Source organism: Opisthorchis viverrini, assembly GCF_000715545.1.
Source record: "Opisthorchis viverrini unplaced genomic scaffold opera_v5_110, whole genome shotgun sequence".
In the NCBI taxonomy this organism is placed as follows: domain Eukaryota; kingdom Metazoa; phylum Platyhelminthes; class Trematoda; order Opisthorchiida; family Opisthorchiidae; genus Opisthorchis; species Opisthorchis viverrini.
The window spans coordinates 1,354,102-1,371,208 of record NW_008751760.1 but is presented as its reverse complement, the minus strand read 5'-3'; the positions used below and the strand labels follow the sequence as shown (position 1 = coordinate 1,371,208).

General features: G+C 42.0%; 2 protein-coding genes across 2 annotated transcripts in view; one reads left to right on the top strand and one right to left on the bottom strand.

Moving 5' to 3' along the window:
• Positions 1-17,107, bottom strand: part of T265_05509 (hypothetical protein) — a gene marked incomplete at both ends in the record, with an annotated part of 49,506 nt that overhangs the window by 15,351 nt on the left and 17,048 nt on the right. The gene's annotated exons all lie outside the window — the stretch shown is intronic.
• T265_05508 (hypothetical protein) overlaps positions 1-17,107 on the top strand; it is a gene marked incomplete at both ends in the record, with an annotated part of 35,905 nt that overhangs the window by 12,415 nt on the left and 6,383 nt on the right. The window contains 7 exons of the mRNA XM_009170530.1: positions 824-914; positions 5,039-5,116; positions 7,265-7,414; positions 10,044-10,172; positions 12,102-12,298; positions 12,690-12,790; positions 15,722-16,269. Coding sequence (XP_009168794.1) covers positions 824-914; positions 5,039-5,116; positions 7,265-7,414; positions 10,044-10,172; positions 12,102-12,298; positions 12,690-12,790; positions 15,722-16,269 — 1,294 coding nt within the window. The remainder of the gene's footprint in view (positions 1-823; positions 915-5,038; positions 5,117-7,264; positions 7,415-10,043; positions 10,173-12,101; positions 12,299-12,689; positions 12,791-15,721; positions 16,270-17,107) is intronic.

Below are 17,107 nucleotides of genomic sequence, written 5' to 3'. Positions count from 1 at the left end.
CAACGGTGATGATGACATTCCACTGACCTGCAGAAAAATGTGTCTGTTTCCGCCCCACAAAAAATTCATGAAGAAAGAGCTCTCTAGCCTTTCCTGTGGATGGCGTGTGTTCGGTCGTAAAAATGCTTTGCATCAATCATTTTCAAAGAAAATCCTTGTTGAGTTGCACCTAGAAGACCGGATTCCAGTCAAAGTAACCCTTCTTGATTTGGCCGCCATACCCAGTGTGACCAAAACTCCGAATATCGGATATGCAGAGTGATTGTGATACCATTCAATCGGTTAGTTGACAAGCATAAAAAGGCGGATCTCCGAGAAACTGTCATTTCGTCTTTAAACCGCTACCAGTAATTTCCCTTCCTTCATACTAAAATTGAATTTTTACATATACCGGTTGTTGGTAAGCTAAACTATCACACCTTGATTTCGATTTTTTTGGTATTCCGTTGCCAACTTTTTGCCCCACGCTTTGTAGCAGTGTGGACTGGTGTTTGGAGATTTGATACTGAAATTTCTTATTCCTCAAGATAAGGGACACTTGGGATGGTTTTAGTGTGGTTCCTTCAAGGATTGATCTGTCTTTGGTGAACTTAAGTTTGGTCACACTGACAAAAATAACTCTTGGTCATATGTACTAGGCAAACATTCCACCAATCTATTGACAAGACAGATTGCGATTCACAAATTAAGATGCTGTGTCACACCTTAAGTAGTTGTATTCCACTAATGCAGGGTCAAAAGAAAATCGTTTTTTAAGTTAATGGAAAGAACACACGGAGAGACTGTCTTGATTAAAGTCTAATTTTCCGCTTTCCCTTGACAGTATTATTCAAATGGTTGTGGAATTTCGTCCGAAGAAGCACTATGTCATTGCCAAAGATGAGTCTCAGAATACATTGCAGCAAATCGTCAAGGTAACTTTTCGTCAAGATGTGTATAAATGATAAATTAGTGTGCAAATTAATGGTGATGATGTCTAGGCTAGAACCAACTTCATTTGCACCAGTCTACTCCGTCACTTTCGGAGCAAAAGGTCTTGAACTACCGGGTATCCCACGAACCTGCCGCATCTTTATAACGTCTGAGTAAATGAGGAGTTCATGGCCCTGGGTGTTGCAACTGTAGCTTAGCGGTTAAACCGTAGGACTGAGGTCTTAGTACAGTGGAGCGGGATTAAACTTTCAGACCATAAAGTAATTGTTGTTTAATTCATAGAGGTACATTTACTTTTGAGTTGTGCAAAGCAATGATTCTTCTTAATTGCTGAGCAACAGAATTCTTTGGTATGATTACCAGTCGGTAACAAAATCAGAATGTTCTGCCAACTGGGAGGTATAACGAGTGATTTAAAAATATCCTAGAGTGAACAGGGGTCTGTAGGTTATTTTTGACAGATGCATTTTGTTGTCTAGCTCATTTGAGCAAACTTAGCGCAGAAGAGACTCCAAGATAAACCCACCGAAGAGAACGAAATGGCGTTCTTCATGAATCCAAGTTTACTGCAAAATTTCTGCCGAGGAAAATTCAAGAGATTCTGTCTTTCTCGATAGGACGAACGGTTAATTGAAGGCAACATTTTTAGAATAAGCGGCCAAGATTCAAACATCAGAGCAACCGGATATCGCTTATACAGTGGCTTATATACTACTTTCATCACCAACATCCTAGTATTCGGAGGGTGTATTTCGTTTGTTCACGGAAAACGAGCTCTTGCTCTTCCTGCCATTCCACAAATGGACAGAGACTTCCAGGTTTCCGTCATCACCTGAAACGTCTTCTCATCGTGGGCTCCAACATCACTGATCAATGATTCAGCTATTCTCGTTTTATAAGGTAAACGATGAGCCAGTGGACGAATATGGTTACATCGGGGGTGATATAACATGAAAATAGTGTTTACTCCGAACCAATATCAATTTAATATCTAGTGGCATGTGCTTAACTGTCCTAAGAAACCTCCTACAGAGTTACTCACATAGAAGTCTATACAAAATTCATAGGTATTTGAGATAGCCTGGATGATTGCTTCTCAGTGGTCTAGCATGCTGAAGAAATCTGCCGTAAGAAATTTTCTCAAAATGAACCTTGACTAATCAGGCTAATAATTGAAAAACATGGTCATAAAGCATAAAATTTGCATACATCTGGCTGCTGAACAACTCCAAGCAATATTTTTTCACTTAGGCGCAGTCCCGAAATTCCCACGAGGCCTACTTCTTACTTCCTGGAGCTGTTACTGCACCGCAAAAACTTGGAACATTCAACTTTTCAATATTTGTCACTCAGTACAGGTACTTGATAGCGTTACAATCAGATGATGTTTACGGTGGAAAACTCTCCAAGTGCCATGCTGTCCGCTGAAGGACAGCGGAAACCATTGAGGTCACACCAGTTATCCAATCAACAAATTTTTATGGGATATATTCGATGATTCTAGGGCTCATGGGCTTGATCAGTGATGCTCCAAGGCTATGACCAACTGTGATTAAGGGCCCCATACAACAGTCTCCCAACATGGGCGAAAATTCGTCAGTCTGCATCACCTTCAGGATGACATACTCATTCTGGTTGTTAATAGTGGGTATAAAAAATTTATGCCTGGGGAGAAGTCAGATTAACTACTGGATGGCTGATCATAGTGTGTGGCAGATAGTACCCCGGTCAATTTCTGCCGGTAGAGTTTCAAAAAACCAGGAACTTCAGACATCTCTAACAATGCAAAGCATACGTTTGCTGAGGGTCGTACATGGCCAGACCCTAAGGACACAAGACAGGGAAGAAGTCCCAAGGATTGTGTTCTAGTCTCAGGTGTATTCATTCAATGCTCTAACTTCGTTCGCCTTGAAGCGTCAGTAAGCCGCTCATTTGACTTGGATTGGCACGAAACAGTTATTTGAACACTGCCCATGAGGGGGTCAGTTGTTTGGATTTGCTGGCAACTCCGTGTGAAAAGATCACGTAAAAGTTAGAGTCGAATAGATTACTTGGGGGATGCCTTCTGACTTGGAATTCCATACCTTTGGGGTATAAATGTCGTGAGGTGAAATCAGAGGGGGAAGTCATGATGTACATCAGATCAGGACACTTGATCATCCTTTCGTAGAAAGAAAAATGGAAAACTGATATTTTCAGACGACAGCCCAATGCCACAGTTTTTATTCCAGTACGTTGCAGCAGCGTAAAGAAGCAAGAATAACCTGTGTTCCTATTAATATTCCACACAAGGTTTGCGTTACAAAACTCAACGAATGGGATTACTGCTGAAACTTCTTAACGAAAAGGTGAGGTCAAAGTTCAGCCAGTTTGCCAGTCGTCACCATACTGGAAGACTAACGAGCTCACCTATGAGAAGGCCTCTGTTTTTCAAGCAGTCACCTACATGTAAAATAGGGAACACTTACTGAATTCCTTACTGGCAGGAAAACAGTCATGATGGGCCCATCTGGTTAGTTTTTACGGAACATTTTGTACAGCACAAATCTCTATTCAAACTTCCGCGTTCTACCGATTTCGTGTTTTTCTTCTGGACAGTTGTAGATACGAGGCAGTAACCTCCCACATGTGTGCGATCGTAAATTGCGACTGTTTTGGATAACACTCAAAGAAAATTTCGATTCTGGGGTAAATGTCCCTTGTAAAATCTTTGGCATAATCTCTTCCGCCTACTAGGTGAAGCAAATGAAAATTTTCTGGGATATATTCAGAAAATTTACAGTTGAATACCTGAATAATAAGGACGAATACTCAAGTGAAAGACCACTGTTCAACAAATCGATGACGTGCTATGTCGCCTTGCAAGATGTTCCTTAAAATGGAGATTATCAATTTTCGCACGCACAAAAGATACCGTGGGGAGAAGGCTGCAGTCTTCCTTAAATGTATGGCAAATAATGAATTGAATAGAACCACCAAAGCCAGTTATCACCTCATTTGTAGGCCTTTTGCGACCTCCGACCTCATGGAGAAGTCTAACACACCTGTTTGGTTGCTCCCACGTAACAAGTATACTTGTTATACCAGAATAAAATCCCTCTTAGGTGCGGCTACACAGGTTGTTAATAACTTGCACATTTCAACCAGCACAACTTTGCCACTATATATTTGATGACTTTTTATCCGAGATCATTGATAAGTAAATGTGCGGCTCCACAGATCTCGTTGGAATACCACACCACTTACGTGTGAACAATATGGAAAGTCTTTCTATCCAAATTACCTGGGTAACCTCGCGTTAGTAAAAGTACTCACGCCAAAGAGGAGACATTACGGAGGAAGGGGTATCTCATTCTTGTACGCGATGGGGTTACACTAGTTGCCAAAATCTACCACTGAAGAGGAATCACTCTATCAAAAACACGAATACCTTTCCGGTGATCCGCTTTTTAGTGTGATCTCCGAAACATGGTCTACCCGATAGTTCGGTCAGAAAGTCTGCTTTTCTTTCTGCCTTCAAATCCTTTGCTACTGTGAATTCTGGCCAACTGGAACACTCCTATGTTCTCTGGATTGATTTAGATTCTTCTTTCGGGGTTGGTATTGCATAGTCCTCATTCTATGAAGTTTGGTACACTTCCTCAAATGCGTTTCATAGCAGTGTTACTGTCAATCATGTGTCGTTTAACAAAATCTACACATGAAAGTATCCTTTTCCCATTGTTGCCTATCCATCTAAGGCTCAACGTTTTCACACAGGGGCGTCAATCACGTTTGAAACAAAATCAGTTGTAGAGCATGTAGTCATCTGTCGGTTTCATCCTTGGATATGAGAGAGGTATCGCACCAATCTTCATTCAATGTATCACCAACTTTTTGTCAAAGGGCTTCCTATTGCAAGAGGACATCTTTGCTCTTACTAACTAATGAGCAATGTCCAGTTGTAGACATGTAGTCATCTGTCGGTTTCATCCTTGGATATGAGAGAGGTATCGCACCATTCTTCATTCAATGTATCACCAACTTTTTGTCAATGAGCTTCCTATTGCAAGAGGACATCTTTGCTCTTACTGACCAATGAGAAATGTCACTAATATTTCGGCAGGCAATCGCTAGAAGCATGACAACGGGTAAACTCACGAATATCCCGGTAGAGGAGGCTTTTCTGAACGGAGATTTTTCGGTAAGTGGTCCATGTTCGCTTGACTGTTTTCATCCATACAATCACTTCATAGCTCCTCAACAAGTTTTCAGAATGCCATTTTGCTTAGTTGCAAATGAACGCGTGCATACTGGTCGGCATAAAACTCGCATGAAGTTGCTTGGTCTACCATCAGACTTCGACCTAAGCACACTCGTAGCTCCACTGATACTACCAATGGATTTCTCTGGTGAAAGTCACCTTCATCATACGTGCAGGCAAACTAAAAACGGAGCTATGGAATGTTCGAACTCCGCACTCGAGCCTCTAAAGAATAACCCACTACTTTGGAGTTCGGCAGCTTCGATCATATGTGCACTTTTTCTTAAGGGTGAGTAATGCGCAAGAGGAGACCGTTCCCTGCCATGGGTGCTGTTTGCAGAGTCATCATTTATTTTACTGCTGGTTAACATCATTTGTTGTTCAGTTGGGTGTTGATAAGTTTAGCCGTTCACCTGTAAACTCCCCGTCACCTTTTTAGGGGACATTATCGGTGGGTAGCAGTTTTGTCTGATATGAGTTCTCTGCAAGAATGTACCATACGATGCTTGTAAATTGTTTCATAGGCGAAACACTTGAGGCTTCGGGTAAAGGGAATATTAGAGGCAGTGTAGGGATAATCTTGGATGAAAAACTCAAGTTCTAAATTTCCACGGAACTCTTGAATCCTATGGGAAAACAAAGATGATCAAAGTGATATCACAAAAAGAAACATAACCTTTGACCCAAATTATTAGGAATTCAAATAATAAAGAAATTCGTGAGGATATCGAAATAATTTGGCACTGCGGGTGCTGAGTTACCAATCAAAAGCATACTAACTTTTCCGAACAGCTGCATAGACCATAACCGAAATTCGTTGAAGGATGAGACTCGGCACAAGTTCAACAATAAATTCGCGGTTTTGAACTACGACAGAATTCATCGCACCGATTAACAAGACTATTAGTTGATGGGAGTAAACTGACGAGCCGCAAGTCACACTCAAGTGAATCAACCGCGGATACCTATTATGGATTTTTCCTTTCATCAGTTTTTTTCGGCACCGTATTTTCCGCCCTTCAAAATTTCTCATTTGATGGTCATCCGTTCATTATTCGTTATTCACGTTAGTGGTGGAACTAGTTGCTGCGAATGGAGGCAAGAATAAACAACCCACTGGTTAACCTGCGAACTTGTTGACCGGAAGGTCTGTGGTTCGGACCGAACGTAAGCATTCAAGTTTGTGCAACCCTGAAGTATCGCAGCTTTTGTGCTCTCTCCGGGTTTCATGAAAGCTGTGTGACAAAAAGGTGTTATTGCAGGACGGCTAATAATTAGAAGTACAACCAAGAGTGTGTGAGACGTCGAAAGAAAAGAAGGATGAGAAAATGCAAACATACATAAATGAGTGGTCCCAGAAAAATTGAGCCTGAATAATGCAATTGTATTTGGAGCAGGTCAGTTCATATAGGGACCACTCTATTACATGGCCAATACACGTTATTTTTTTACGTCAGTTTAAGATTTGTCGTAGAATCCGTTCAACTAAAAAACTATGCTGAGAGTAGGCGAACGCCTCCTCTTCTTTTCATGCTTACTTTAGGATGTGGACCAGCTAGGATATTTACGCAAGACAATAAAACTTAATGCACGCAAGGCGAGTTCAGAATATTGATTACATGATATTTTAGGAACATTAATATCATGGAATCTCCAAACCTATGGCTGAGTAACTGTTAATATGAGTAGGAGTTTTTCTGGCAGTAGCTTCACTTTTTTAAAAAAGGATCACCTTGACACACCTGCATAAAGCGGTGCATTCATTTATGTGCCCCTTATCTTAATAAAGCATGCTTTAAGAAAAATCATCGAGAGTTTTTCTCAGGGGAATTAACCGTATGTGAACAGCACTGAAGAGGACCTAGATCAAGCCAGGTACTCGCATTTAAGGGGGTCACAGATGCTTGGTGCATGAAACCACATCTACCAGCGGAATTCGCTAGACTTCCCAGATTAACTTGCTGATAATGACTAGTGCAAGTAGCTTGACCAAATGTACGAACTCTGTTACTTTCACCAATATGCGCCGTAGGATGATAGGTATTGGTCACGCTTACAGATCACTGTCTCTTTGCCTCTATAAAACAGCAAAATCACCTGGATCATTTGCTTGTCAATATAAGAATGGAAGCAGGACTGGTAGGTGAACTTGCTCGTTTTCGGTGGCACTGTGAGAATGGAATCGTGGAAAATATTAAACAAATTGTGCGTGAATTCAAATTGGCCAGAAAACTTGTGGTAAGTTTGCACCTATTTTTATCTTCTTCCAGGTACTAGTATTATTGAGTATAGTCTTTGCTACGGGGGCGAGATGGACCAAGTAGTTAGAGCGCGAATTTACTGACCGGAAGGTTCGTGGTTCGAACACGATCTCTGCCACTCGACTTCCCCTGTCTAGGCTTGGGCAACCTGGCAGTATCCAAGCCCTCGTACCTCCTTCGTATGGTATTGCAGCTAGGCACCGAAAGGGTGCTCCAGCTGGGCGATTATTATTACTATTAGTCTTTGCTACATTCTAAATCAGCGTGAGAAGCAGTTGGAAATGCTCAATTCGTTTACCACTGACAGTGGAATATTCGTTGCATCGAATTTCGCTACAAAATAATATTTCTCAGGAGGGGAATATATGCGTAGTGCGATTATCAAAGTGGTGCTCTGCTCACACTAACTGTTGTTGATTGACTAACCGAAAACTAACAAAGCATTACTCATAAAACCCCGAAAATCTCAATGCTAGTTTCTCACTCAAGCCGCAATTTTGGTCGAGTTGTTCAACCTTGTACGGCTTTACAGTAGCCTGTTATTTTCGGCTAATCGTTGTGAGCATTTTTTCATTCTTTGGGATACAACCATCCAGAGTGACCCAACCTGTATGAATGGGAATGAGTTTTCTTAGTGTATTGCGACAATATTGCGCTCTGTGTCCTGTCCTAAGATTTGGAAGTTGTGCCTTAAACTAACAGTGGACGTTTAATTTCGTTGTGGGATATATATCGATTAATTGGTTACCTCTGTCAGGTCAGAATGAACATCCTCACTTTCACGCCTTGCTGAAAATTTTTTTTACAATGTTGCGATCGCGCGTAAACCTAATCAATGTAACTGTATGACTTTCGTGTCATTTTTGTTCACTTTAAACCTCTGAGCATAACTGGATACGCAGAGACTATTAGTTCTTATTTCTATTAATTAGCAGTGGGTTACCGCTACGCACAACTACGCACTGATGATGTCACTTCGATTGGTGTTGAAACGTTTGCAACCAAACTGCCCAGCTCAGCGAACAAGCCAACGACCATCTACGCTACGTGTGCTACCGACATTCTCCTCTATAGTTCAGGGAAATGGTAGGCCAGTTGATAAGAAGGCCATGAATTGAACACACAAACTGATGAGTTGTTAAACGCAAGTGGTATGCCATGATGTCGTGCTGCACAAAAGAGGTCTTAATCTTAAGTCGTTTAGGAATAGAGAGCATTTGCATCCAAAGATCTGCCACCTCCGGGGATGCGATTCACACTAAGCGACTCGGCTTATGGTTCACAACGCATTTGAAAGGCACGGATGAAGGCAACTCTCTTGAGGAGATGCTCTAAAGAGCCAACTTATTGAATTCACTAGTCCAGTGAAAGATATGGTGACCTCATTGAAGGGCGACTCCAAGACGAGGACAGCATACCGTATACTACTTACCGGCTTATTTTGTTTCTATCCGTTATTCAGTGACTTTGAAAAACAGCAAACGTGCACCGAAATATCAGTGGCTCATATGCATTGATTGATAGTTGTTCGGAGGGTTTCCGACTTAGTAGGGAAACTTGGTAGCTGACTGAAAGCTGGCTGTCCTTATTCTTCACTATTCTTACAAAAACCTGATACCTACGGATACTTGTGCCATGCACAAAAAATGGAGTAGATGGCCGCTTAGCTTTGGGGGTGAGTGTGTACTTTCAATCCGAAATCGGTTGACCGAATACTACCACAGTGACCTTACCACTCCCGATCGATGTGAAAGCATGGCGGACCGCCAGTTTATTTAGCTGTCTCGAAATATTGGTAGCTGTGGTGAGTTTACCGATTGTTGATCAGGTGACTTTTGAGCTATTGCTCTCCGAGCTTGTCGGTTAAGTTGAGGACGTTTCGTCACTGGTCAGAAAAATGATATTGGTACTGGTTGGATAGATGCTTCCACCTTACCTCCAACACCAGTGTGAACGGGATCAACAAGACGATGGAAAAGGTAGTAATTATATTACTAGACAGTAGATACTGTTTAGAAACCATACAAGTGAAGGAAAGTAAGCCGAAACCGCTTACTAATATTGACTGCTTGACTGGTGGCGGAGAGTTTACAGGCTAGGCGAACAGCAGCCACCTGATCAGCAGCCAGTAAACGTACTCAGGCTACCAAATTTTCAACACGCCGGCACTCAAATCCTTCCACTTTTGAGATGAACTGTGAATAGCTAAAACTAAACAACTGTGCTTATATTGAAAGCAAAGCTCAATTCTAATCAGAACCTCTTGTCTAGAGGTTTCCGAGTTGGAATGAACAAGAGACACTGGGCCAGATGCGAATCCCTGTTTACTGGATGTTGTCTGCTGGGTGTAACTCAACACGATCTCTAAATTTGTCAGGTTCATCAAGGTAGTAGAGCGGAAGGGTCCTTGCCGTGAGGAAACTTGTTGACCAAAGTAAGCACTGTTTGCATGGTCGATGACTTGAAGAGAAAGTCATAGTATAAGGACTTTACTTGATTCGGTTTTCTTTCCAGTACCCGATGTACTTCTCCTGGGGAATAATGTTATTTGCCTACAAAGTAGTTTGCTCCTCTGTATAAGTGCGATAATGTTTTTATTGTTTCAGCCAATACGCTTGTGTATTCTGGGTCCTCCTGCAAGTGGCAAGACAACACTAGCAAAGCGTCTGTGTGAGTACTATAAACTGCACCATGTTCATATCAAGGATGTGGTTGAGTCATCTATAGCCGCTTTGGTAAGTTCCTGTAAATAGCGTGAATTAACTACTGTGCTTTTACCAGCATGAATCTCCGTCCGGTATGACTTTTTGATGGTTATTTGCCGTTTTCCTGACGGTAGTACAATCTGAAGCAGGACGTTTTCTGTAACGACTTTCTTGGTAAACGCTAGAATTTCCGAGAACATGGCCCTTCTAAGATGACCACATATCCATCCGAATCCCCATAAATGCTGCAAATAAAAGTAACTGAACTTTTGGTCCTTCTTGGCAAACGCTAGAATTTCCAAGATGACCACATATCCATCCGATTCCCCATACATACTGCAAATAAAAGTAACTGAACTTTTGGTCAACTAAACGGACAACTTTAGTACACCCCGGGCAAAATGTTGTGCTCACGGTTGCACCCAGCATAAGTCAACATAGCTGCGAGGGAAAGTCACATAAGAAGGACCAACTTACAACAGTGAATGTCCTTTATACTCTCAGGGTCCTCAAAATGATATGATTTGGTACTGGAAGTAGGACTTGCGACCTGTTGAAGTTCAATATTATTTTATTGGGCTTATGCACCAGTTTATCTAAGATTCACTTAGAACAGAAGATAACTCAGCAGCTTTTTCCATGAAATTTAAGCAGTTCATTTGCGTCATCGAATAGTTTTCACTGAATATTCCATCAATCCAATACTGGCGGGGGATCTAGTGCGCTGTCCCTTAGTGACCCCCCCCATTCAGCCTCATTCACTTCCTGCCTGACTTTAAAAATTTCTCATGTTTCGTTCGAAATGACCTACTTATGTGAGTTGCAACTGGACAATTGTTACTAGGCCAGCTTCGAAGACTGTTCAGCTGTGCTTGGGTGCACAGTTCACTCAAGCGCTACCACCATTGGCATCACTAGGGGCATTTCAAGTAGAAGGACTGACGCACGTTTACATAAATCACTCAAGGAAAGACGCTTGGTTCACAGCTGTGGGAGCTTGAACAAGGAAAACCATGAGATTAAGAACGGATAAAAGACGTTGGTTGTTAGGCTTCGAGGCAACCCATTACGGTAGAACAGAACGAACTACAGAGAAATGGCCGTAAAGGCGAAAAGATCACTGAAGATCAGATGTCAAATGAATCGAGAATGAAGCGGATAAAAGACGTTGGCTGTTAGGCTTCGAGCCAACCCATTACGGTAGAACAGAACGAATTACAGAGAAATAGCCGTAAAGGCAGAAAGATCACTGAGATCAGATGTCAAATGAATCGAGAATGAAAGCTCATTGAGCCCCATTGAGTGCAACAGCTGCTTGGATCTGTCCTTCACGTAGTGTCTCGTATTTATAAGTAATCCAGTCTAAAGAGAGTGAAGAGAATTGGAAGCATTAGTGGGACCAATGATATTTAGAGATAGAAAGTGCAAACTAGACGGTCCCTGTTGCTGAGGATGCTACTGGCTTTATCTCAGGAAAAAGGAAACTTACTTTTGACTTAATTCAGTAAGGGAACTGTGGGGCATTAGAAAGCATGCTTTCAAGGACAGTTGTTGACAAGTGTTGATGAGTAACGGGGCAAATTTGTCGATAAGGATACAGAACGGCTGTCATTGCTATGATTAGGATTGTTTAGAGTAACGACCGGAGCTGGACTCAGTCTAGAATGTTTCGCGACTTATGGTGACATGGTAGTATGAAAGCCGTAACAGCTCCCATAGGGTAGCTGGATTAAGTCACTGTGAAAGAGTGAAAAACAGATGGACACGTTCCGTCAGATTCAATGTGCATGTATACATGTATTCATGTATTCATACTAACTCTGTCACAGTGAACACCTTCAATGTGGTGAAATCTCTGTAAAGGGTCAGAAACGCTATTCTATCTTGTTGCTCGCTTCACACTAGGCTGATACACGGTCATGGATCCTGTCCTCTTCTTCAATTCCTCACTATTAACAGAAAAGAAGGAGTGAAATGGCCGCCATTGCAGCAGCAGCTGCGGCTTCCCAACCCTCCAAACCCCGAAGTCCAAAGCTAGCTGTGCCAGAGGGTGCAGAGGAAGAAGGATATGCACTAGCTGATACAGAGCTCCTGGATGCAGTGCTACAGAATATGGAAGAGAATAACGGCCGACTGACCAATGATTACATCAGCGAGTAAGTTTGATTTATGATATGCACACCCGACAACATACCAGGGTATGTAAAAATCCCTTCCACGAGGAACCCGCAAATAAAAGCTGACAAATAGGCAAGTCTAGGACCACTTATTCTATCTGTGAACTAAAATACGCTTCTTTTAAAAGAGCAATATATCAGAAGATTCCAAGATTTATCCCTACTCTTGGTTGTCTCTCCTCGGGAGGACACTGATGCTTGACATAGAAAAGAGCACGTCTGCCAAGCACCGGCCTTCCACAATAATTAAGTGAAATTGTAAACCCCTTAACGTACACTCTGAAGCTGATACGTCTTTCAAATTATCTTACTTCTGAATGCATTCTTTTATCCGTCTGTGATTGGCACCTAATTCATCTCGCCCTTGCAGTTTCTTCCGTCGAAAGCTCCATTCGAAAGCCTGTGAAAATCAAGGTTACATAATTGACGGCTATCCAAAGAGTAGAAAACAGGCAGAAGCTCTGTTCTCAGGTAAGTTGAACTGGGTTTTGTGAACAATTTTGTGCATGCATGCAAGCAGTTTTGCAATACGGCGCACCCTTCTCGGTGTTGGGTTCACTAGGGCAGCCCAAGGTCGTTTACTTGGGCCTCGTTAGGAAGGTGCAGTCCCCAAGTTTCAGTCGACCTTATGTTCTACTTAAAAACCGAATTATAAGCAATTGGAGAAATACGTTCTTTCGCAGATTATGTTGGTTTCAACGGCAGACCAAAACGGATCCCGTTTGAATACCTTGTTTATGATATTTCTCAAATGGGTTCATTCCCTCATTTTTCAGTTTCCACGATAGTTCGTGATATATTTTTAATGATGATGATGAATTCAATCCCATAGGTTAGTTTCAACGCACCTGCTACGCGTAAAATGCGTAAATTAATTTGGTGAATGGACGATAAGCCAGACCCATAGCTGCACTCGAGATCCCAACGCCCTTGGGCAAACTTGAGTTTACTCTGTATGAGTGGCTTCGTGAGGTTGAAAACACATTTTCTGTCTTATTGGAAGTGAGAATTGGTTTTGGTGCTGATTTTATTCGGGTATGGACTTGTCAGAACGATTGCCAAGGACGAGAAAATTGTTATTCGAACAAGTGCTAGGTGGATACAGCTGCAACACATAAATCAGGATCATCACGACAGGGGATAACAATGAGAATAGAGAAACACACCAACGTGAACTGCATCCGCGTTTGGTCAGAAGTCAGATCCGTGTTTAGAAAGGTTCAGCTCGCGGATTGGGTTCTCGGTTACACACACACACACATGCACAGATGCTATGAGCGACAACGACACATGTGGAACTCTAAGAATGAATATATACATAGATGAATTAGTCAATGGGTGCGCGCACATGCTTTACTGATCGTATAAAGGAAGTAAGTTAGCTCATCTGCGATTTCGGTAACCTTTCTAACTCTGCCTGACAGGGCTTGGGCAACTTTTGCATCTCACTGGATGACCGGACGGCGAAAGCGTTCTTGAACTGAAATCCTTCCCCTGGCCAAATCACTTTTGAAATTTCATATTTGTGTAACTCCCTTGAAGATAGTGGTTCGTAATCACCCTCAAAAAATACAGTCACTTCATTTCAAATCACTTTGAGGAAATGGCAGTCGCCAGTATTGTTATGGACCTCCCTGGTATCAAAAAACCGGTGGTGGATTATTTTCCATAACATCTGTGTTGGTTTTTATATATAAAGAGAAACCCATTATATAAGTGACGAATTAGAAATATTTGTTGAAAATGAAAAAAGGAGGGTAATGTGCCAAATGCGACACATTTTATATCATCTGTGAAACAACTGCAAGTGACGGTCGGATTATGGGATCTCTATGTGGTCCGGCGTTTGACATCTCTTGATATTACAGTTTATGCATACAAGAACTTTTCAAAAATATGGAGAAATGACTTCAGATATTACTCATTGCAGTGTTTTTGTAATGCACAGAGAAGATTTCAGTCCTATTACATCAGAAGATGCGTAATTCAATGGAGTACCTGACGAAGAGGTGCTTTTCAAAGTGCTGTGAATTCCGTGTTCCCCTTTGCAGTATTCATTCTCGTCTTTAGCGTCACCATTATTGGCAACAACAGTACATGAGTCGATGTTTCACAGTTGTGCAACTATTTATTTGTTTGGATAGTGGAAGGAAGGAAAAGTGATCCAGGAAGGGGAACTAAGGGACAGCCCGCAGCGAACATCTGAGATGGCTACATCTCCAAACTTCAGTCAAGCAATCTGGATAGAGACTGACAGCAGGAACGTAGCCGCCATATCGTTAGGTGTCCAAAGTAAAACACAGAAAGTGTCATGTGAACTCCATGCTGGAAGGCGGACGGCACCAGCGGCAGCTAAACTTTTCAGACGTTACATTCCGTCCATTTATAGGTTCCTGCCATTCCGAATTAGGCCGAAATCGACAGATTTCTCGACAAACGATACCTCGCCATTCATCTCTCCTGCACTACTAACTGATCAGCACCCACATTCAAGACACATGTCTACACCTTCAAGTTCTAACAATAATACTTGCTACGCTGGATGTAAATATGGACTTTTTGCGGCGCTACCCACTCATCACACTTACCTGTGGGAAGTCGAAGAAACAGTGTCAAACCATTTTCTCAAGGCTATGTGCATTCCATGCCTTTGTTTAGCTTGAAAAAAATGAATGAATAATTTGGGGGTCGAACTGTGAAAAGCATTTGCTGAAAGGATCACATCTGTGTTTTCCGGAAGATCGTCTTAGAAGTGGATAAATTAAACACACTTTTTAAGGGAGACTTGAGGCTTCTGTTTCCATTGCTGAGGAGCACCACATCTGACAGAAATACAGAGACTTCTGTTCACTCATTCCCAGCGCTACAAACATGTTAATCAGTTTATTCCATGACTGGCATCATGGTATTCGAAGAAACTGGTCTAAAGGATGTCACGCGTGTTGGAAAACGTGAGGTTACTGGACACACTATTGTTGTAATCTCTTCAGTTAAATAACCTTCGTGTTGATATTAGCATAAAAATGTCTTGATGAAACAGACTTGTTGTAAGGTCAATTCCCAAGAAGCTAGCACTCTCATCCTTATTCGAAAGCATCAGATGGATATCAGACAGACCACTCTCGGACAAACAGTTTTGGACGATTACCTCCGGTAATTGCCGGGATCAATCACCAGCCAGGGCTATTCACCAGTAGCTTAGTTGACAACAGATCGAGGATCACACCTAAACCAGAGTCTTCCTCAATTCCTCGAATATCGAAGACTGGGAATGGAAGTCCCTGTTTGTTTCCACTCACCCGTAACTTGGCAGTTTACCTACGTCCAGTGCTTTCATCTTTTTTTCTTAAAAAAGTGATTTCCATTAAGTATCAACGAATTCACCAATTTATTACGCCATAGGTGTCACAAGTTTCACTGATGAGGACGAAGAAGCAGAAGAAGGCAACGAAGTCGAAGAAGGAGAAGAGTTAAAGCTCAAAGATGACAGTACACTGACACAAACTGAGCTGTTCGCGAAAGAATATTTGAACACCGGTTTCAATGTTGTGGATGTCCATGGGGAGCCGATTCGTCTGCCAACTCAACCAATTCCAAACCAGCTACCTAAGGGTTTATTGCCGGCATACGTGTTTGAACTGCAAGCCTCGGATAAATTCCTTCGAGATCGGATTATGAATATGCCAGAGAGTAAGGTTCAAGGAACACACTACAACGAGGCTGGGCTGCTACGGCGGTTGAACGAGTACCGTGTAAACCAACTGGGACTTAGTCCACTCAATCCAGGAAGCTGGATCGCCCCTGATCCTGATGCAGAAGAGAATGGAACAAGCAAGGTTCCACTGAATAAGCTAGCACTTGCAAGCATCAACGAGAATTCAATCAGGGCTTACTTCGACTCCAAGGGAGTTCCCCAGATCCCTGTAGATGTGATGGGCGATGAAAATGAGGTAAATTCGGCCAAAAGTTTATTCTGTTTACATGGGTAATTGGACATATTCGCACAGTAAACGTGACACCATGTAAAAAAGACGAAAGTAATTAACTCAGTCAAAAGCCTTCCTATACTTATGCCCATTTCTCTGCACATTATTTTCTGTAACTGATTTATCTATTCTTCATCGTCATCATCGACAGCATGACATCAGTCTTCAACACCGATGCTCCACCGTAGTGCAACAGTGAGTTATTTGAAACCCTTATTGTGAAGAAAAAATGAAGATGTAATTTCTCCCAAGGAGACGAATCCTCTTACGAGACAGTGACTTAAAAGTGGGAAAGAAAGCATGTTTGATTTCAATATTCTTTTATGAGAGTGGTATGATTATGAAGTCATATCTGTTCATGAAAAGAAGTGAATTCTCCCCGGAGAACTTGCACATGTAATACCCTAAAAGTCGACACCATTCGCTACCCACTAGAAAATTAAACCAAATTATATATCGCCAAGCGGTGCATTCATCTTGATTCGATAGCACGTAACTTCCTGACCCAATGGATCACTGTATTCTGTAGACCAACTAACCTTCTGACAAGCCATGCTGTGGTATGATGAAAATATCTGAAATACCAGACAAAGTGATTTGTCCCAAAAGTAAAATTCTTCGAAGAGAGACTAGGGGTCAGGAGAGTTCATCGCTCTCAGTTCCCTGTCGGCCGCGACATACGATGTGGTCTTGTCAATCAGAGGCCATTCCCAAGGGATAACAATCTCATGGCTTTCTTCATAGTTGGAGACCTTGAGGCAAATAAGACGGCAGTTTCTATGGCTCCCTGGGAGTCTTTCAC